The following is a 22,464-nucleotide window of genomic DNA, read 5'->3' on the forward strand; positions in this document are numbered from 1 at the left end:
ACATCATATTCTTTCGCCATATGTAGTTTACATGTGACTTAGAAAAATACACAATGTACTTACGTGAGGATATCTTGTAAGGTGCCCGTCAGTCCGAAAGTCACTCCAACAAGTGGAAGTAACGAGCGTACAATATGCAACCAACGCCATTTGTTAACCAACACTTGAACGTAAGTAAAGTCCGTTACTCCTGTTTGAGCATTCAGCTCAAAGAGAAGATCGTTCGTAGGCAACATTATAAACTTGGTGTACGGTATAATGCTGAGAGTGGAAAATGCAGCCAATGCATATACAATCCATGACTTCGATGCACGAAGATTGTTGAATATAGCATATATGTAAAGAGTAGCTGTAGCTATAGCGCCTGGGGGCATCAACTGGATGCCGTATTGATAGAGTCGTGCCCATTGGCGGAGCAGATGTGAGGGCTCATTGTTAATTTCCAGAAACACCGGAATAGTAACGAGAGAAATGCTCAACATAGCACCTGTATAAAAATTAGAAATTGTCATCAATGGCGATTCACCGCCAAGATAAGTCCTCGTCATACATACCTGAAAGAAAGGCACCAGTAACGACAGCAATGGCCTGAGCAGTTGTACCGGAGGATGATCTCTGGCGTGCCATGAGTTATACTTGGGCTAATACAGTATCAAATGTGTGTGTTGGGATTTGCGGGAGGTAAAACTCGTTGATACAATGTATTTGATATTCTTTCACGATATATATATATATATATTTTTTTTTTTGGTGTAGTTTCCAGATGTTTCGGCGGAAAAGCATCCCGGCAATACATAGCTCTGGTATATACCGAGAAGGCGTCGGGGATCAATATAGGCTGTAGGTTCTGATTAATTGCACCGTCACATTCCCGCTATGCCAGGTGTTTCACATGGATGCCAGCTACTTCTGAGAAAGTAGTGAAAGATTGCTCAGCTTGAACACTCAAACCAAGCCTACTACGCAACTTAGGAGTCCATTATGTAGGCAATATGTGAAAGTACATATGCAAATTACTACGCTATGGCTCTCTATGGATATGGGTAGAAGTAATCGTGGAGTAAAAGCGTTATACCTATACAGGCTCTATAGTAAACCATTTCTTCTGCCCCCCCTTTATCTCGAAAGCCACCTTGCAATCGCCGGCCAATTTTCGTAGTACCTCGTCCGTAAAAGGCTCCACTGCCATCTGCCTCACATGCTCATCAAGTGTATCGCCGTAAATTGCCGTGACAAGTTGCTTCACAGTCACACTGCCCTTACCGCTTCCGGCGCTCTGCTCCTCGCTTTTGATGCGACGCAAAGCGTGCAAAACCTGTCTCTCTCGTCTTTCCTTTGACCCTAGCTCCGTTGTAATCTTTGAGGGTAAATCACGAATAACTTCGCCGTGTGCAGGGTAGCCAATAGCGCAGTTATGACTTCGCATAATCCGCAATGACTCCATCCAAGTGGGAAGAATTTCAACGGCAGCAGTTCCGTGGCCGAGAACGTTGTCACCCGTAAACATGGCATTTTCTTCTTCCAAGATAAAGCACATGTGATCATGTGAGTGCCCAGGGGCATGAACAGCGCGAACAGTGGCTCCCTCAACTTTGAAAATCTGCCCGTCGGAAATTGGTTGTTGATTTCTGTCAGGGCTGTGCTTGTAGATTGAATTCTCGAGATAAGGGTACAAACGGAGCAAATCAGGTACTCCACCCGTGTGGTCACCATGCCAGTGGGTAAGAAGTACTTCAGAAAGGTGTACATGTGAATCCGCAAGAGTGGACTCGATCAAGTCGGCCCATTCCGGAATACCCTGGGCTGTATCAATGATGAGCCGCTTGGAGCCTGTACCGATAATATATGTATTCGTTCCTTGTAGGGTAAACTAAGTTTCACAGTCAGCAACTTGTGATCAATTTGTATTTCAATAACATGAGGTATCACTTCTGGCATAGCGAGATGTCCTACCTTTCCTTCGTTTTGACCCAAAACGCGAAGAACGCGAGGGGTGATTTGTTCTACATCATTTAGTCTAGGTAAACGTGCAACCTGTGTGTCAAGGTAGTCCTCGAAAGCACAGATGTTGAGTGTCTTGTTGATTTGACGGTATCCTCCTCGACCCATTTTGGCAGATATGAATCTGTCCTATAGAAAACAATGCTGCCTGGTGGGAAAAGAGGACTAATATCCAAGCTATCAATAATAGAGAATCTGTCCGATAGCTTATTAATCAAGAAATTTAATGTCGAGAAACCCCGATAGTTAATGAATTTTCATAGGATCTGCGGGCCTGCGGCACCGCTGCATCTCACTGCTACGGGGATCACTTTTTCAAAATTCCGAAAGTGTATCCCATCTGGGACTCTACATTCACGGAGTTGATATCAGTTTTCGGTAAATATTTTGTTAGATGTACTTGATAGTAGCAGAAACGGCCAAATAACCTGGTTTATTCAGCTGTATGCTAGATAGCGCTCAAGTGTACATATGACCAAAGGCATTGGCTTATAATAATCCCTCCTACCAAGGCCATTATGTCCTGCTTCTTTTTGTCTTTCCAAAATTCCTCTCAACAGGTATATTTCTTTTTGTGAAAACTGCATTCCCGCACATCCTAAGGTGGCCATTCAAAATGACACTTCGCCCCAACACTACACCATCTGACTCCCAGGGAGACTTTGTAAAGTTAAAACTCGCTTACTTTAGCAATGAGTTCCCAAGAGATGATTTGCATGACCTTCTCCGTCTACTGTGGTCCCGCAGTAAGGATAGGACACACCCTATCTTGGCCAACTTCATTGATGAAGCTACCCTAGCTATTCGCGAGGAGATACGGCTGTTACCGAATGCGCTGAGGACATTGATTCCGCCTTTCCAAACAATTTTCAACTTTGCAGACTATCCAGAGCTTCGTAAAGGCCAACTATCGGGATCCATAGACGGAGTCTTGCTCGTTGCTGTTGAGCTGGCCACATTCATAGGGTAAGTTTGAAAGGCTGACCATCATTTTAGAATGCGTTTCATTTCAGGTTCTAAATATCTATACAGGTACTATGAAAGTCATCCTGATCAATTTGATTTCGATTCTGCAAACAGCTTTCTGGCTGGATTGGGTATCGGATTGTTGGCAACTACCGCCATATCTTTGTCTTCGACGCTGGCAGACATTCCCGTCGCTGGAGCAGAAGTGACTCGCCTTGCTTTTCGACTTGGGGTCTTAGTGGATGACATTTCAATTAATTTGCAGCAACGTGACTGGAGTAGCCCAGATACACCTGATTCTTGGGCTTATGTAATACCCAATGTTGAAGCGGACGTGGTCCAGAAGGAACTTGACATAATTCATGCGAAAGAGGTAACCCATGCTCCGTGTCTCCACCTTCGAAGCTGGCTGAAACTAATACGAAGAAAAGAAAGCGCCCGAGGCGAGTAAGATCTTTATTAGCGCTCTCAGTCAGACATCCGTGACTGTAAGTGGTCCACCAGCAAGGCTGAAGAACGTCTTCCGCGTATCGGATTTTTTCCGTGACCGCAAATTCATTTCATTGCCTGTGTTCTCTGGTTTATGTCATGCAAGCCACATTTATGACGAGAAACATGTGAGAGAGGTAGTCAGAAAAAGCCCTCTAGACTCAAGCTTTAAGTATTCCCCGGGTATACCAATCTTTTCTACGAGCACAGGAAGACCGTTTGAGGCCTCGACGGCTACAGAGCTGTTCGAACGCGTTATTCATGAGATCCTAACGCAAAAGATTCAATGGGAGAAAGTTGTTGATGGCATTATCGAAAATGCTAACAATTCTGGGACTGTCGACGTTCAAGTGCTCGTCTTCCGTGTATCTCTACCAATTCATGACCTAGTGGAAGCCGTGAAAACCCACTTGCCACAGGCTAATGCGACTACCGATGAACTCATTTCATGGGCACATGAGGGGTCTCTTTCGATCTCCCCAAGGGGATCATTGCAGTCGAAAATTGCCATCGTGGGCATGTCGTGTAGACTGCCTGGGGGAGCGACAGATACCGAAAGTTTTTGGGAGCTACTTGAAAAGGGACTCGATGTACACAAAAAAATCCCAGCAGACAGATTTGACGTGGACTCTCACTATGACCCTGCTGGAAAGAGAGTAAATGCTAGCCATACACCCTATGGTTGCTTTATCGATGAACCTGGGTTGTTTGATGCGCCATTCTTTAACATGTCCCCTCGTGAAGCAGAACAGACAGACCCCATGCAACGATTAGCATTAGTTACAGCATATGAAGCACTCGAAAGGGCAGGATACGTTGCGAACCGCACAGAGTCCACAAATTTACATCGCATTGGAACTTTCTATGGGCAAGCAAGCGATGATTATAGAGAGGTCAATACAGCTCAAGAAATTAGTACTTATTTTATTCCAGGTGGTTGCAGAGCCTTTGGCCCAGGCCGTATCAACTATTTCTTCAAGTTTTCAGGTCCCAGTTACAGCATTGACACCGCGTGCTCATCCAGTCTGGCCACAATCCAAGTACGTTATAATTATTCCAGTTTAATCAGTGCTGACTCGTTTTAGGCCGCATGCACATCTCTTTGGAATGGTGATACAGATACAGTGGTAGCTGGAGGAATGAATGTCCTTACTAACTCTGATGCTTTTGCTGGCCTGAGCCATGGCCACTTCCTGTCCAAAACGCCCAATGCTTGCAAAACATGGGATTCGCAAGCGGATGGCTACTGTAGAGCCGATGGTATTGGGTCAATTGTCCTCAAACGCTTCGAAGATGCAGAGGCAGATAATGATAATATACTAGGTATCATCCTCGGCGCAGGGACTAATCATTCCGCCGATGCGATCTCAATCACTCATCCTCATGCAGGATCCCAATCATATCTTTCTCGAGAGATATTGTCTGCTTCGGGTATCAATCCTCTCGACGTTAGCTATGTGGAAATGCATGGAACCGGGACTCAGGCAGGCGACAAGGAAGAAATCCAATCTGTCTCCAATGTATATGCGCCTATCACGGGAAATCGACGTCATTCAAAGCAGCCGCTCTATATAGGTGCAGTGAAGGCAAACGTGGGCCATGGAGAAGCTGTCGCTGGCGTGACTGCTTTGCTAAAGGTCTTGTTGATGTTCGACAAAGAAATGATTCCTCCGCACGTAGGTGTCAGAAATGGCATCAATCCTACATTCCCGAAGGACTTGGATAAGCGGAACCTCCACATACCCTTTGAGAAAACCCCATGGATTCGAGACCCCGGGAGGAAGCGGATCGCAGCAATTAACAACTTTAGCGCAGCGGGCGGCAATACAACGCTTTTGATTGAGGAAGGGCCCATACGTGAGGTTACTGCCGTAGACCCTCGCTCAACTCATGTGGTGGCCGTATCTGCAAAAAGCAAGGGGTCACTGAAGAGAAACCTAGAGAGATTTATAACTTATTTGGGAAAGAATCCTGGTGCTTCTATATCGAACTTGTCATACTCATCAACAGCCAGACGTTACCATCACAACTACAGAATTGCTGTGGGGACTTCAGATATTCAGGAATTAAAGAAGCAACTCAACTTCCACCTCAATAAAGTTGATTCACATAAGCCGATTCCGAACACTGGGCCGCCCTCCGTTGTCTTTGCCTTTACCGGTCAGGGCTCATCTCATAAATCTTCGGACCTAGCACTTTTCAAACAATCTCCTGTATTTCGTTCCCATATCTTGACTCTCGATGGCCTGGCACAGAAACAAGGTTTTCCCTCGTTCGTTCCTTCAATTGACGGCAGCTTTCTCAAAGACCACAAACACTCTCCAGTGGTGGTACAGCTTGCTCTTCTCTGTACTGAGATTGCATTGGCGAAATATTGGGGCAGCCTTGGTATTAAACCTGATGTTGTTATCGGCCACAGTCTAGGAGAGTATGCAGCAATGCACGTCGCTGGTATACTTTCAGCAAATGATGCTATCTTCCTGGTAGGTAAGAGGGCACAGCTTCTACAAGAGAAAGTTGCCATCGGCAGTCACAAGATGATGGCAGTCAGAGCATCAGTTGAGCAAATTCAGGACGCTGCAGGAGACAAATCATTTGAAATTGTCTGCATAAACGGGCCCAAGGAGACCGTGCTTAGTGGGACTAGTGAGGAAATCCAGGCAATTTATGAGCCTCTTCAAGTTGCTGGTTACAAAACTCACATTCTTGATATCGATTTCGCATTCCATTCGTCTCAGACCGACCCTATCCTAGACGATTTCGAGGAGATTGCTAGAAGTAGTACTCTTTTCCAGGAGCCTCATGTTCCTATCATATCCCCGCTGCTTGAAAGGGTCGTATTTGATGATAAAACCATTGACGCAAAATACCTGAGACAATCAACTCGGCAGACGGTCAACTTTCTTTCTGCACTTCGATTTGCAAAAGATATTTCAATAATTGATGAAACGCAGGTATGGATTGAAATTGGTCCGCACCCAGTTGCTACCAGCTTTGTGAAAGCTACATTACCATCTGTCAATGTCACAGTCCCATCGCTACGCCGTGACGAGGACAACTTCTTCACGTTGGCCCACAGCCTTGCAGCCCTTCATGTTGCTGGAGTTCAAATCAACTGGAGTGAATTTCATCGACCATATGAAAGTGCACTTCGTCTCTTAGATCTACCTACGTATGCTTGGAACGACAAAAACTACTGGATTCAATATAATGGCGATTGGGCACTTACCAAGGGAAATACTTTCTACAATGCTGAAAAGGGTCTTGCAGCAGCAAAGACGACTCCAGTAGTAAGCTCGAGCTTGAGGACTTCTACTGTCCAGCAAATAATAGAGGAAAGCTTTAATGGGTCTGCGGGAAAAGTCACTATGCAGTCTGATTTGATGCAGCCAGACTTTCTTGCTGCTGCTTATGGACATAAGATGAATGGATGCGGTGTGGTTACTTCTGTGAGTCAACTGATTATTTAAGTTTCAGACCTCAGGAACGTGTGTATTCTGACATGCCATGATAGTCTATTCACGCTGATATTGCGTATACTCTGGGAGAATATCTTCACAAGAAACTTATCCCCAATACTAAGACTGTTGACATCAATGTTGCGAATCTTGAGGTTTCTAAGGGTCTAGTTGCCCGAAAGAATACTAGCGTCCCTCAATACATCCAAGTCTCTCTATCCACGGCAGATATCCATTCTGGAGTTGCAGTGCTCAAATGGTACAATGTCCAAACTAATGGGATGATTGCTGAGCCATTTGCCACTGCCAATATCTTTTATGGTAATTCGAATCAATGGTTGGATTCTTGGATACCAGTTACACATCTCGTTCAAGGCCGTATCGAGGCTCTTGAGAGGCTCGCTGCAGAAGGTGTCGCTAATCGATTCTCTCGTACAATGGCTTACACTCTTTTTGCCAGCAATCTAGTAGACTATGCCGACAAATACCGTGGCATGCAATCAGTGGTTCTTCACCAACTAGAAGCATTTGCAGACGTGAAGCTTACTGAAGAAAAGAGCGGCACCTGGACAGTCCCGCCCTACTTCATTGATAGTGTCGCCCATCTCGCAGGATTTATTATGAATGTTTCGGATGCAATTGATACGAAGAGAGATTTCAGTGTAACTCCAGGATGGAGCTCCATGCGGTTTGCGAAGCCTCTTATTGCCAGAAGCAGATATCGTTCATACGTCCGGATGATACCTACCACTGAAGACACAAATGTCTATCTGGGAGATGTTTACATTTTGCAGGATGATGTTATCATTGGTATGGTTGGCGGTATTAAGTTCCGCAGGTATCCACGTCTTTTGCTCAGCCGATTCTTCTCCGCTCCAGACGAAGCTGGTACTGCTGCCGCCGCAATAGCTCCGAAACCTGTAATATCAACACCTGCTGTGACTGTTGTAGCGGAGCCTGCTAAACCCGATCCTTCTCCTGAAATTCTACAACCCTCATCTACAGCTCCAGCGCTAGGAGTAAATTCTATCGATTCAGATAGCACAGCCGCCAAAGCCATGTTGCTCGTCGCTAATGAAGCAGGCCTGGAACTGGATGACTTGAAAGACGAAGCGAGCTTTGCAAGCTTGGGCATTGACAGCCTCATGAGCCTGGTTATCGCAGAGAAGTTTAGAGAAGAGCTTGGTATCACGGTGGGAGGCAGTTTGTTTTTAGAATATCCGACTGTTGGAGACTTGAGAGCCTGGCTCGTTGAGTATTATAGCTAAGTAGAAATTAATTAGGGCATATGTTTGATAGAATGAAATTGAAACATGAATTCGTCTTTTTTATAAAACAATCAACATAATGATACTGTTTTAATACATAATCCGCGTATTGTAAAGCACTCTTTAGGACCTGCTGTGTTCAACCTCTAAGAAAGTCTGGAATTTACATCATTCTCGAAAAGGCTATTTCCATTGACTGACTAACTATTAACTAATTATACACGTGCGGACTCGTCAGAAAGGCACATACTTATTTACACAATCACAAACTCAGCTTGGCGGCCTTTCGAAGGCATACGAAGCTCGAAATCCGTTCATATCTCCGAGGAAGATCTTGATGTGGTAACGATTATGAGCAGTGAGTAGTAATAGAATCAACAATTGCACAATTCCGTTTGATGGACAATGAGATCGTAATGGAATGTTCTCAACACTCTTGCTCAATTGGTCTCTTCTTGAATGATGGGAAAGCCATGCCTATTGTAGCTAATCAACTAGGCGATCTAAATCAGGAAGTCTGCCTGTAAATTTCCGTCGGGCTACGGGAAATGCCTAATTTTGATGCCCGCTTCGTGACGGAATATCTTGCGCAAATTTGAAATCCCCGATATAGTCACGCCAAGTTCGGTATGCGAGGTATCCAACGACCATTCTTTCTCGGATGCGATACTCAACCAATCTTATAGCTATGTCGGTCAATAGGGAATATGATCCTGTTTAGGGCAATAACAAAAAGAGATTGCTAGGAAAATATATTTCTTATTCTCTATAATAATTTTATCCTCACGGATGCTTATACTAATGAGCCATTAGCGTTTAACATGGCTTCCACATCATCCACAACCGAAGAACAGCCACAAGTAAAGGGTGTTTCAAAAAAGGCAAAGTTCTTGTGTCTTACAATATGTGGCTACCGTAAACCGGGGATGAGTGAAGAAGACTATAGATACCACATGACAAAAGTTTCAGCTCCAATGACCCAGGACTTGATGGTGAAATATGGCGTAAAACGGTGGACCCAGGTTTGTTCCTTTAAGGTCTTTATAGACTCAACATATGAAGGAGTCATTACTGATCAAGAAAATAAGATCCACAATACATCCTCTACTCGTGCACTCATGGCTCAACTTTACGACCCACAAATGGCAAACGTAGCCGATTATGATTGTTTCAGTCAGGTTGTTTTCAATAGCATCGAGGATTATAAACGGATGAAACAGGATCCTTGGTATAAGGAGCACTTAGTGGGTGACCATGAGAGGTTTGCGGATACTAAGAAGAGTAGGTAAGTTATACGTGGTCAAATATTGCGATTACAGAAAGTATCCGAATAACTGATATGTTTTGTACATAAACGAAACAGAATGACTATCGGTTGGATTGAGGAGTTTATTCGCGACGGCGAAGTTGTTGATGGGTTTCAGGGTGTTTGATATCAATAGAAGTAGCTATCCTCAAAGATGCTGTAAGAGAGGGTCAATCGCACAGTTAGTTGTTTGGGCAGAGACAAAAAACAAAAATATACTCTGGGCCATGCCAATTACAAAGAATATCCATTCGGCTAATGATTAAGTTCCTGGTTTCTTTCGACAAATACAAATTCTAAGTTAAAATCCCAGAGCTTCTCGAAGAACGGCGGAGAATAAAGACTGACGAACAACGCTAGTCATCACCATCTAGTTTGTTTTTTCTTTTTGTAGCGAGGACCAAAGCCACGGGGAAAGTAACTTTGCGTCTGGATTTTCCTCCTCCAAGAGCCTGTCGAAGCTGTTCAAGATCCTCCTCAATTTCGCGGTATTTGTCGCTAGCCTTTTTTTGGTAGCTAGGGTATACTGAACTCAAATATTCTTTGACCCGATCAACATCCCATTCATCCTGCCACCAGGTCCGGTCAGTGATCTCCTTTGTGATTTCTCCCTCTTGTCGTCGGTCTACAGGTGCAAAGTCGAAGTCGTAGCCCTCCTTGCTATTGAACAACAGAGGTACGTCGTAGTTCCATTTGTATCTCACGACATCTGACCATTCCGCGGCTGGGAATGCAATATTATCAAGATAGCTGATCAGGGCCTCCGCTGCACGCTGGTGTATAGGGAAGCCTGGTGATTCTTTGAAGGGCAGTAAGAATTGGCAAATGCGTGTAGCAATGCGATCATACATGGCATTCAGCTTTCCAGAGTCGTCAGCATCGGTAAAGATGGGCCGTCCGTAAAAGTAGATTGCAACAGTTCCGCCGGGACGAAGGAGGTTATGGAATGCCTCTAGGGCCTTCGGAGCGTCTAGGAGTGGGATACACTCGCTCACAATAATAAGATCAGTCTTTCCACGTCCGACACTGTCTGGAACGACTCCATCGGTAGCGAGGCCTTCAGCTGGAGACTTGACGAACGTCAGTCGCTGGATCTTCTCGACAGGTATCAGCAGCGGTGCAGCAGCAAGTGCTCGCTCGTTAACGTCTGAACCGACAACATGATCATAATACTTTAAAAGTCTTTCTGCAATATTTCCGGGCCCTGTACCGACATCGTGTGCAATGGCAGTTGTTGGGTCGCCGTGTGAAGTGTGATACTCGTGAATCAAGCGAAAAAATTCTTCAGACGGTGATGGACGAGAAGCAATATACTCTGCCCAAAATCCAGTCTCAGTGGTAAGAGCACCGGTCAGAAAGGGAGTCTCGGCCTCTTGGGCACTTTCTCCTGACATTTTGCTTAGTGACTATCTCGAAAATAAGCTGCAAAGGCTATGGCTATTTCTGGTTACAAAGAGCAGGTAAAGTGATATAGATATTAATGAACCCTTGCTCGTACTCCGGCACCTTACGGTTCTACTACCAATCGATGGATTGCTCGGTTCGGGCTATTGATATTTTTCGACCATCATATTACGTCGGGATTGCTTTCAATTGTATATGCCCGAGAGTACCTTGCATATGATCTAACAGCACTTCACTCAAGAACAATGGTCCGAGAACATTTGCCGACAAGTCCGTCATAGTAATAATGACTGAACTTCAGCAGTGTCATATACACCTCCAACTGCAATTGACCTTTCCAATTCCAAGGGAAGGCACAAATAATTTAACCGCAGTACTCAAATTTAAAAAACAAACAACTATAGCCATGGCAACAACCACCACCACCACTCAACAAATTCGTCTATCAGGAGAAAATCTGGGCCTTGGTCGCATTTCAAAAAACCCAGCTGGCTCTATTGAGACAGCTAATTCGTTATTGCAGAAGAATCACGATATATACCACATCTTTTGGAGAGATGTAGGCGGGCATAATCACATTGCACATTCTGTGCTCAGTATTCTAGCCCTTGGTGGTAGCCCTTCTGATTTGCAGCGAGCATATGACGATGGCGCCGAAATTCAACGTCCAATTCCTCCTGTGAACCTTGATATTGTTAAGGGGCTTGCTGATCCTGTATTTTTCCGCAAACATATTGGAGATATCGATCAGTACACCAATTTTCTTGTCTTTTTTGAGCAGGAAATTGCTGTCAAGGGCAGGGAACAAGTTCTTCAAGAATACGTTTTTGGTCGTGCTCCAAATGCCGAGACTATATTTGCCCAGCTTTATGAGGGTGCCTATCATCCTATTATACATCTTGGTTTCGGCGTCGAATTTGAGTTGCCCACCATCATTGCCGAGGGTCTGGCACAGGCTGCAGTGCACGACTCTGCCGGGCTTGAGGCCTTTTTCAATGAAACCGAGGAGTTGGCTGCTGCTGCCGTGGCTTCTGGACTAGACCGCAAACCTTTAAATACTTTGTATGATGAAGTCCGTGTAAACGACAAGATTCGGACTGCAGCCCGTCTTCAAGATGGTCCAGTACGAGTTCGGGACGGCGTCCTTGGACGGGCGGGTAAAGAAATAGCAGCCCTCGCATCACAATACCGCATCAAACCCACAGAACTCGAACGAGCAACTGCGGAGATGATCAATCTCAGTGCGTACTCCGCTGGAGCAGCTCAAAGACCGGGAAAGAAACGGAAGATCGATTTCTTCCACATGCACAATGTCAATTGCTCGATTTTTTTTACTGCATTTAACAACCAATCATGGATTAGTCTGGAAGATAAGGTCCGTTTAGTTGAACGTAAGGCGCGCCTTGATCTTGTCTGGTATGCCGCTAGTGCCGCAGCGGAACTTCATCTTGAGGCTATCGTGAATTATAAGCCCACTTTCAGTGCAGGTCTGGACTGGAAGGGACTTTATGACGCAGTGAACAAAACTCATGACGACGGTCATGTGGCAAAGTTCGTGCGGGCCATCAAGAATGGAGAGGAAGTGTCTAAACCATTCGAGGAAGGTGAGGGATCAGATCACTTGCCTGTCAAGGGAGAGTCATGGTTTAAACTTGCTCAGATGGCTTATGACACTACTTATAATCAAGAAGTAGATGATAAGTGGATCTGGGGTGTTGGTTACGATCCTCTCTGGGCTAAGATCCCAGCACTTGAGGAATGAAAAGGCTACTCTACTTAATTCTAAAGTTACACCAATCTCATACTACTCGAATACTTGATTATGAGAAGCTCTTCACAACACTTTCACTTAGGGAATATTGAGACTTGTTGTCAGCGGTCAGATTGATAGTTTTGGTATATCAAAGTCAGTCTATTCAGTACTATATTTAGCTATAGATATCTTCCTTTTGAACTTGAACTATAAATGCGTTGTCATATCATTCATTTATTAACATATAAAGCATGAACATTGCTCATTCTATATATTGTCGGATTCAAATTTTAGATACCCGAATCCTCCTGCAAGGTACCAGTCTTCTCGTTCACATTGGTGTACCAATCAGTCCACTCGTCGCACGTCTTAGAAAATTCACCAAGAACGTCTGCATTCTCCAAAAGATCTTTTATCTTACTTGGCTGCTCAATGTACTGTATAGAAAGGCCGTCACTGGCATGCCACGCAATATGGCAATGCATGAGCCAGGCACCCGGGTTATTGACCTGAAAAGCAATCCACAGATACCCATTCAAAGGACAATTTGCGACATCCCTTCTGGCAGGATTATCAAGATTTGGCACGATATCGCTCGTGAAAATACCCTCACCCTGGGCTAGAATGACAAAGTCATGTCCATGCAAATGGATTGGATGGACAGACTGCGGCAGAGTTCGAGCAGGTTCTACCCCGTCGACGGTGTAATTGTTCGTGATTACGAAGTATACCCATTCACCTGTGTCGAAGTCTAGAGTTATGGGCTGGGTTTCAAGTGAGAAAGTGGAGTTTTTATCCAAGGCGAGCCTTTTGAGACTTGGATCTTCCCAGTCAACTAACATGGGAACATCTTTAAGCACCCACTTGTGGATTCGTGAATTAGGATCTGACGCATTAGGCCATGCCTCTAACCCAATTTTGAGGTAATCGTCAGGGTCCATGCCGTTCACTCTGTTCCCAACTTTTCTCTTCACAATTGGGACGAGGCTGTTGGGATCCGGGTCTGCACAGCCATAATCTTGATATTGAGGTGGTGGTGTATACGGGTCGCTAATATTGCCTATGTCGTACCGGATTATCCCAACCCTTGAGTCCATCAACGTTGGCCCATTGCAGTATTGTGAGTGAATCCAGAAATTCGTTCCGTTCTTGAAATCTGCGTTTGCTTCGACAATAATTTCATACCGTTGACCTAGCAAATTTGCCTAGTCAATAAAAATACTTCGCGGTTGAACAGAACAACATACCAATTCCAAGTGTGATAACATTCGTGACGTATGGCTCGATTGGGACAAAGTCATTTTCAATTACCGTAAAGTTATGACCGTCAATCCAAAAAGTCTGTGTTCTAAGCGTCCCCGTGTGAGCAATAGCTATTTTATACCTCGTGCCCTGGTTAAAGTTGACTTCATAGAGCCGGTCATGTCCGGTGCAGCGCGTGTCGTTGGCTGGGGTACAATTGTAGATACCTTTCCCATTCAGAAGCATCGAATCAGGAGGTGCTGCTCGCGGCGTCTCGATTTCATAGTAATACAGCTTGAACGCATCAGCATGATACCAGTCGGTAATCAGCCAGGTTTTCAATTCCACGTCCCAATTTGCGCTGGATGGTCCATGAATAACCAAAGGCCCTGTAATAGATCTGTCAATTAAACCTCGCACTAGGAATTTCTGGAACTTTATCTACGTGCCCACAAGTCCGTTGCTGTCTAGAATAAATTAGCGACTTCGAAAGAGGTGAAATGAAATGCCTTGACAAAGTATTACTTGCATTGTAAACTGAAATGCGAATGGTACCACGACGTACCATACTGCAAAGCCCGAAATTCATATACTTGTGACGATCCCGGCTAAATGTATTCTTTTAGCTTGAAGGCTCTATTTCATAAATCCAATGCAGAATATTGGGAGGGGAATCTCTACTTTAATAGGACATTGTGTGACCCCCGGTACACCATCCTGCCAATTGGTCTCGAATTGGCGTATACCGTGCCAGTGAACCGAAGTACCGTTTTCGTTCGTCAAATTATTGTGAATGGTAATTCCTAAACAGGCGCTGTTAGAGTGCTGGAGTATGAGTTGCTCATACTATGAATCGGAACCGTACTAAGAGTGTCTCCCCAATCTGCTTCAATTAAGGGTCCGGGATATTGCCCTGTAAGATTCAGAAGTACGAATCAATAAGTTTGAAGTTTCGGGCGGTTTTCGAATGACTTGAGTAGGGGCTATACCGTTGAAAACTGTTCCCTCGACCAGATATCCATCCGGTGCTATTGTCTCTTGAGTGACTGTCAGTTCGTACTATGGTTTTTGTTAGCTTTTAAATTCTTTTTATTTTTTTTTTATTTTTGAATCTTTTTACTCAAGCAAGTAACGACCTACCTCGCGGAGTCTACCCTTAGGCGCCTGTTCCTCGTAATCCGTATAGAGACTGAAACCATCTGTCCACTGATCTCGGGTTTGAGGAGTATTGGGATAAGACCATTGACTAGGATAGGAGCTAGTTCCCACAGCCAGAAATAGCAAGCTCGAAACCACCAATTGGGTGGAAGTAAACACAGTGGCAATCATCTCGGCATGAAGACTTGAAGATGAAGAGCTACATGGTAAACAGAGTGGCTATTAAGTACTTTGATCAAATAATTCCTATGAAGATTCTACGTGAAAGCTACCTATTCCTTCCCGATATTGTACCTCATAAGCCGGGTTTCCATAGTTCTTGAAGCTCGCGATGTAATATACATGTAGTTAGTTATTGGCCCAGTAGCGAGTGAAAATGCGAGTTCTAAACCCGATAACTTCTCCTAGCTAGTAAAACTCATACATAAATACAAGCTGAATGATGACCACGACGTGGTCAAAGATTCGTATACGTTTGACGGTCACGTTTTAATAGCTAGGTTCATACAGAGATTCTGACCCCGGATCCATAACATGTGCCAAAATTCTCCGACGTATTCGGTATATTGATAGACTCCATCAAAATCAATAATTATATTTCGCATAATTCTCCTCCAAACATTAATCACAATGGACTACAGGAAAGAAATTGTGTTTCTCATTTTCCTTGAAAGCGGGATTGAAATCATGGCGTCATTCCGAGATAACAGTCCGTTCCGTACACTATGCCACTGTTGCAGTCTCCGCCCTAAATGCACATTCTCTAATGTACATAGTGATTTAGTATCGGGGACCCACTTTTACATGGGTGTGGATTTTGGAATTTTCATCTGTCGGACTCCGACGTCTGGAAACCGATTGTATTGATTGTTCATGGTAGAGCATCAGGAACACCACTCTCATGTATGCAGGAGCAGTAAGTGCAAGCGTACTCATACCAGGTATCATCCAGCCGCGAGTCACATTTTTCTTGAACAATCAAATACAACGCGTCATTCGTCAAACCCGCTGCTTCTGTTTCAAAGCATATGACATTTGACACTGGGACCCGTGGTATATTGATCCCCGGTTCGCGTGATTATGGTTTTATAGTGGACTTGGATCTGCCCCTTGGACTGATTTCTGTCGGTACGACGGTACGATCATTCATCATGTCCTTCTTACATTCGCTGCAATAATGTTTCAATCCCCCTTCCCCCCTCCCCGGTTCATGATGAAGATAACCCAGTCGTTATGGAGAATATCATTCAGGTCGCAAATTACTGAAGTGATAGTTATCCATCCATACGTTTAATATGCTCCGTAACTTGATCCGGTTTTGCAGGACCACTGAAATATGCATCTTATCTCGATGGTAACACCTAGCAACGAGTCGAAAATGTACATTCACCTGATCAGTCTGCACATACCCGCCGTCCGACACTGTGTCATGTGGTCATATTGCACCACCCCGCTATACGACTTCACCAACTACAGCTGCAACGCTAAGTTTATTCCCATACGAAACTCATATAGCACGTGGTTGTCACTCAAGTACTTGAGTGACCGGACATGTCGATAACAATACTTCAATATCGGCTGGATTGTGCCCTCGAAAAGCAATATAAAGTCAACAGTCAAAAGCTAGACTCGGAGATTGATGAAACTGAAGAGGCCTATGCTTAAACCTAGCCCGTAGATTCCAACGCAGCGATGCACACTTGCCCCCACTTCCCATATAAAATCAGGACTGCACTACAGCCTTGAAATATATTTTTACTATATAACATATTAATCTATTATTAAGATAGTAGTGCTACCTATAAATATTTATTAGTAGCTTAATCATTTTTGTATGAATCAATCAATCAATAACCACCCTCCGCTTTGACCGACCACCTAGACCTGTGATTTTCTCCACGAGGTCGTGGGAATGCTGCCGTGGGGAAGTGGTCGTGGAGACAGTGGTCCGCCTTCGTGCCGTGGGGATCGACGATCCTAAAGACCGCGATGGTGGACTATTACTATGAGTACGTACGTTTGATCGCAATTTGAAACCACGTATGTAAGTAAAGATCCTACCAACGTCGCAAGAAGATGAGAGAGTCAAGTCGAAGGTCTTTTGATACTGCCAAATCCCACCATCTTCTCCACATATTGCTTTACTCGAGATTGTGCTCGCCTACGCCTACCCCAATGGATTACCAAGATACCAAACAGGTTGGCGCATAATCTGGGAAGCTTCTCCGCGCAGCTGCATCGCTGCCACCACAACCACCCTCTACAGCCAGTCATTAAAATCCATGATGCCGGCACCCCGGACGCGAAATCGACAGTCTCGTACCTCTCTCTAATGTCTCGTATGCCACAAGACTTATTCCAAGGCTGAGCATCTGCAGGTATTGGAATTCTCTCACGCATTTGATGATTGGTTCGCTAGGATGTGCGCTACCTTCAGGTTGCTAGAGGCATGAACGTACCCGTGAGCAGAAACCACTTCTGAAGAACCATGCGAACACCACTTTGCTAACCTATACGCTGGGTCAGACACAGGAGTCAAGCCCTTTGCCTGCCAGACCTGTGGTCGGCACTTCAGCAGGTGTGATTCACTTAGCAGACATCAAAGCACGCATGTTCGCGATCATCCACTCCCTCAACCTTCCAAAAACTCGTGGCAGTCAGCTTCAGAATCTGCCCAGTATAAAGTTGTTGAGTATGCGTCGCTTGACCTCGACGGTAGTTGATACCCCTCGGCGATGGACACAGCCTCCCTGACAGATGATCATGGCTTCTCAGAAGCCACAGGCTCTACCAACTTTGGTGTGACCCTAGAGTGGCCAGACTCGGAGGCTATACTACAGAGTATTGTATCATCCGATTGGAATACCTTCCCATTGCCTCCAGGAACTCTTCCTATGACACCGCCTCCGCCCATGCCGCCACCTCTACAGTTGCAGCATGCAGGAGCAGCTCCCACCACTGAAACGATCATATCTCGCCGGAACGAGGATCCCGAGCAACTTTCACCAGAAATGGTTTTCAAGAAGCGGTCCAGAGTCTGAGTGATATGGTGTCAAGTCTAGTAAGTCTTGCCAATGCAAACTCAACAATGTGAACACTGACTTACACTCAACCACAGTCAAAGACCGTTACATCTGCTGTGGATTCTATGCTGGAGCTGACTTCCGTATTCATGGACAACTGCCTTCAGGCCTATTTCGATCACTTCAACACACACTTCCTAATACTTCACAGGCCGACCTTTTTATTTAGAGACTGCTCGCCAAGTCCGATACTAAATGCTATTGCTCTTGGATCGCTGTATCTTGGCACGCCAGATGCCAATGTTAAAGTAACACCCTGCCCGGCGGCTTTATAGGTTATACAACATAAAAGCGATTGCTAAGATATCTATAGGGCGAAGCTTTGTGGAGGCTGGCACATACAGATGTGGCAACATCAGTATGTACACTCATCCCGAATCCTGAATTCAGCTGTACCAATCTCACAACGAAAGTGGCCGAACTTATACGCTGTAAAGGCCCTTATAACACTCCCAGGAGAGTCCGGTTGTTGCTTACAGCCCTGCTTGGACAGTGCTACGCAATGATGTCAAAGGTACGAGTTTGCGCCCCACAGCTCCGCGCCCGTCAACTGACCTGACCAGAATGAGAATCTTCGCCTTGCAAGCCAGACTTTCCATAGCCTTGGCTTTAACTGGGCGAACCAGTGCAATATGTACACATATCAACACCTACAGATTTTCTGGACTCGCCAGGATGGGAAGATCAATTACGTGCGTGGAAGATCTAGGCTTCTAGGGAAGTACACCAGCGAGCCCTATTGGGCCACTACATAATTGACGGGCAACTGGCATATCTCTCCGGCCAGTCGCAATGCACTGCTCACACCAGCAATACACTTGGGCTATCTGCATCCTCACGGGTGTTTGAGGCGCAGACTGCGGAGGAGTGGTACGCAGCATTGGCTCAAGAACCCAAGGAGAGTTCGTCCTTCCGGAATATTTACAACTCGCTTTTCTCCGTAGACCACAACAAGAGTGATCTAGACAGTTGCTTGGGACTCGTGCGAGCGCCACTCGATGCGCGTGTTATTCTCGAGTGCCTGCATGTCCTTGTTCGGGAGCAACAACCTTCCCAGAGCTTTGGACCAATAATCAGTACCCCATCACTGCCTCAGATGAGGAAAGCGCTGTTCCGACTTGACTGATTGATAAATAACGTATGGACCTTGAGTTACACTGAAAGTTTAGAGCTTTGGGTTCAATAGCACTTCATTTGCATCGAATCCCTCTGCGACTCCATCGAGGTCATAGACCAGCTCTGTCGTCACTTTGGAATCAATCAGCGAATCTTCAGGTCAAGAAGGGGCCGGCTGGACCTTACCAATCATTTTGCCTAGGTCAAGGAGTCTCCAGAAACCAAGAGCGCGCTGCTGCATGCCATTGCTATGCAAGACATCACGAGCCAATTGCCGCTCAATTGCACACAGGCTTTCTGGATGGCATCGCCTGTGATCGCTATGTCCACAGTTTACGCTGCATTCATATTGATCGGAACATCCTCTATATCCGTTCCCTCCTATATTCACTGGCAGTCGACATTATTTGAACAAGTAACCCGCACTCAAAATAGCTATGGCGAGCAGGAATCCGCTTGCCAAAAGACCAGAGATTTCCTCGGGGCCGGCTCAGTGGCTTCCAAATATGGGCGAGGCCCAGCTCGAAACTTGCCTTTCGATATAAAGAAGCTGCAGTCTACGCTGCACTTTCTGGCAATCCAGTGGGGAATCTCGTCTAAGATGGGAGACATCAAAATACATCTCCAGAAATCCGGTCCTAACATGCAGTAATTAAACAGTAAATGTATTAAGAAACTTGTAAAGATATTGATCTTCAGGTCCATGAGTTATGAGTGAGGGAAAAGGTTGCAGGCCTACGATAAATTTATCGATAGAAGGGTGAACCGATACTCTCGTCTCGCCTGTGACTTCCCGTTGCATTTTCTCACGAAAATTACCTTATAAAAAAAACCAATAGCGACAAACAAAGTCATTTCAGTATAAACAAGCTTAGGTTTATAGTCTATTTGCTAATATACGGAAAGGCGTTGACAGACATCGCAAACAGTTTGCGTTACTTCAGTTGATATCCCGCCACGATCTCTCATAAATTGCATCTTCATGAAGTCCGTGTCTCAAGCTGCTCTCTCAACTGGCGCGATCTCCGCATGCTCGGCGTGTTCAATCGATTTGGACGAAGTAGCATCCCCAAATTTGCGATCCACGTCTACTGGCGCGTCGATATGGGCATTGAAATCGGACTTTGAGTTGCGCAAGAAGAGTGAAGCTGTGTGTAGGGTTTATGAGCTGACTTTGCTTCTCACAGTATCAAGGATTGAAACAACGTGACTTACAGAGTAGACCTGCAGCACAGAAGCAGGTGGCAGCAATCCAAACATGGCGAAATGAGATCGAGTATGCTTCATACAAGCCCCCTTGCGCGGCAAGGCTAATTTCAGAAGTAATCCCAGGCACTTTCGCTACCAAGTCCGCATTATTGCTGAGCAGTGCTTGGATAAGATCCTTCAGGTTTTTCGGAGGGAAGCCTAGGGGTAGAACCGCGCCAGCGACCTTTGAGGGTACCTCTTTGTCCATGCTGTTATTGTAGATAACGTTGTTGACTGCCAGAGCAACGGTGGCACCAACACTGCGAGTGGCAATTATCAGGCCCGTGGCCACTGAAATCAGTTCTGGAGGAGCGCTCATTTGAGCGACAATGGTTACGGTTGTTAAAGCAAACCCCTGGCCGATGCTTCCGAGCACAGCAAAGCCCCAAAATGGACCTGTGCCTGAGCTAGGCGTAATGCTATTCATGCAAGCATTGTATGCCAGGAGCGCGACGAAGCCGAATACCAATGGCTCTCTCACCAATTTTGTATAAGTGATTAGCACTCCCGCCAAAGCTGCGAATATCACAGCTCCAAAAAAGAGGATGGAAAAGTGCAGAGCTGCGTCGAAGAGACTGACACGAGCCAAGACTGATACCTCAAATGCGAAATAGCTATTGCTAGTCAGGAAGGATAAGCCTTCAGTAAAAACGGAAAATAAAGCAATAGCGAAGTTTCTGTCGCCGAAGAGGCCATGGTGGACCAATCCATCAGCCCGTCCGAGCCACTCGTAAAGGAAGAAGGCAATAAGTAAGCATAGACCGCTAATGAAGGGAGCCAGAACTGGAGCATCTGAGAAGGAGTATGGATTGCCGTAGAATTGGAGACCAACAGCGAAGAGCGTAAGCCCGGCAGTGATTAGCAATATTCCCACCCAGTCTAGCGCTCGGAGCTTTTGGACAGAGGTCATGGTCTTCTGTAAAGCCCGAGGAGGTGGATTATAGCCGACAAGCACTCCAACAGTAGCCACAGCGTAGATACCACAAGTGATATACCAAAAGATGCGAAAGTGTCCAGGGATCTGGCGGATGAGAGCGCCTCCAACCAGCAGGCCAAAGATGCCGCCTAAGCCGGACGAAATATTGACTGATGCTTGGCCAATCCCTCTGTACTTCCGTGGTAGAATCTCTGAAGCCACAGAGAATAGCAAAGATTGAGACCCCCAAGCAAGTCCCATGATGCAGAAACCTGCAATGGCGGTCCCTATGTTGTTTGCTCTTGAGATGATGATGCAGCCTGGAATTGCAATCGCGTTTGGTATAACCACGAACCATTTCCTTCCCCAAAAGTCTGCCGCTTGACTGATGGGTGGATTTAATGTAATATTAGCGATAGTGATCGATGTACTAAACCATACAGCTTTGGAGGTGTCACCCAGAAAACCAGCCATGGTCTGGGCGAGGAATCCGGAGCCGACCAAGGATACTACTTGACCAAATACAGCGAAGTTGATGGCCTGAGCCTATGTCAGCATCAATGTCATGACTGCCACATGTTGTGCGTCGAGAGCGCAAGCATCAACTTACAACAATAGCAATTATTGTCCGGATGCGAACGGGGGATTCAGTGGGAGGCGAAGCAAGATCGCCATGTTGAAAGGTTGGGACATTCTCGACTTTGGTAGACTTGGAATTACCCATGTTGCTCTAGAGTAAGGTATCAGTCTTTCCAGCCGTTCGATGAGAAGTTGAGGTGACAAGTATCAATTTGACCGGACAGCCTGAGTCACAGCAGCCTCTATAAATGTATTGTTATGAGAGTTGACTATGCCGGAGGGCGCGGAAAGAGATGCGGTAAGAGATGAAAGGTCCCCAAACCCCCCCGGTTTCCACCCCAGATTGACTTTGTGTAATTCCCCGCTCCCCACAATGTGCTATTGTTTTCGGAAGCGGGGACTATACCTCATGAAAGTGGATGCTAGCTACTGGTAATAGTCCGATCTGAATTGATAATGATCTCGCTTACGGGGGGG

The 22,464-nt window shown here is 45.5% G+C and overlaps 7 protein-coding genes across 7 annotated transcripts; 3 read left to right on the plus strand and 4 right to left on the minus strand.

Moving 5' to 3' along the window:
- Positions 1-1,075: 1,075 nt before the first annotated feature.
- BHQ10_002049 (uncharacterized protein) lies at positions 1,076-2,109 on the minus strand (the record flags this gene model as incomplete). Its single annotated transcript, XM_040874152.1, has 2 exons — positions 1,076-1,870; positions 1,954-2,109. 2 exons carry the CDS (start codon positions 2,107-2,109, stop codon positions 1,076-1,078), a joined length of 951 nt encoding a protein of 316 aa, XP_040730554.1.
- Positions 2,110-2,617: 508 nt separating this feature from the next.
- BHQ10_002050 (uncharacterized protein) lies at positions 2,618-8,182 on the plus strand (the record flags this gene model as incomplete). The annotated part of the gene is made up of 5 exons (XM_040874154.1): positions 2,618-2,967; positions 3,034-3,340; positions 3,399-4,496; positions 4,542-6,905; positions 6,971-8,182. 5 exons carry the CDS (start codon positions 2,618-2,620, stop codon positions 8,180-8,182), a joined length of 5,331 nt encoding a protein of 1,776 aa, XP_040730555.1.
- Positions 8,183-9,844: 1,662 nt separating this feature from the next.
- On the minus strand, positions 9,845-10,882 carry BHQ10_002051 (uncharacterized protein; the record flags this gene model as incomplete). Its single annotated transcript, XM_040874155.1, has 1 exon — positions 9,845-10,882. The coding sequence occupies one exon, from the start codon at positions 10,880-10,882 to the stop codon at positions 9,845-9,847; it is 1,038 nt and encodes a 345-aa protein (XP_040730556.1).
- A 416-nt stretch (positions 10,883-11,298) lies between these two features.
- BHQ10_002052 (uncharacterized protein) lies at positions 11,299-12,654 on the plus strand (the record flags this gene model as incomplete). The annotated part of the gene is made up of 1 exon (XM_040874156.1): positions 11,299-12,654. The coding sequence occupies one exon, from the start codon at positions 11,299-11,301 to the stop codon at positions 12,652-12,654; it is 1,356 nt and encodes a 451-aa protein (XP_040730557.1).
- A 281-nt stretch (positions 12,655-12,935) lies between these two features.
- Positions 12,936-14,418, minus strand: BHQ10_002053 (uncharacterized protein; the record flags this gene model as incomplete). The annotated part of the gene is made up of 4 exons (XM_040874157.1): positions 12,936-13,837; positions 13,893-14,276; positions 14,333-14,354; positions 14,413-14,418. 4 exons carry the CDS (start codon positions 14,416-14,418, stop codon positions 12,936-12,938), a joined length of 1,314 nt encoding a protein of 437 aa, XP_040730558.1.
- Positions 14,419-17,780: 3,362 nt separating this feature from the next.
- On the plus strand, positions 17,781-18,086 carry BHQ10_002054 (uncharacterized protein; the record flags this gene model as incomplete). The annotated part of the gene is made up of 1 exon (XM_040874158.1): positions 17,781-18,086. The coding sequence occupies one exon, from the start codon at positions 17,781-17,783 to the stop codon at positions 18,084-18,086; it is 306 nt and encodes a 101-aa protein (XP_040730559.1).
- Positions 18,087-20,240: 2,154 nt separating this feature from the next.
- On the minus strand, positions 20,241-22,132 carry BHQ10_002055 (uncharacterized protein; the record flags this gene model as incomplete). Its single annotated transcript, XM_040874159.1, has 3 exons — positions 20,241-20,392; positions 20,460-21,948; positions 22,019-22,132. The coding sequence occupies 3 exons, from the start codon at positions 22,130-22,132 to the stop codon at positions 20,241-20,243; spliced, it is 1,755 nt and encodes a 584-aa protein (XP_040730560.1).
- Between the last annotated feature and the right edge of the window lie 332 nt (positions 22,133-22,464).

Source organism: Talaromyces amestolkiae (assembly GCF_001896365.1).
Source record: "Talaromyces amestolkiae strain CIB chromosome Unknown scaffold2.1, whole genome shotgun sequence".
NCBI lineage: Eukaryota > Fungi > Ascomycota > Eurotiomycetes > Eurotiales > Trichocomaceae > Talaromyces > Talaromyces amestolkiae.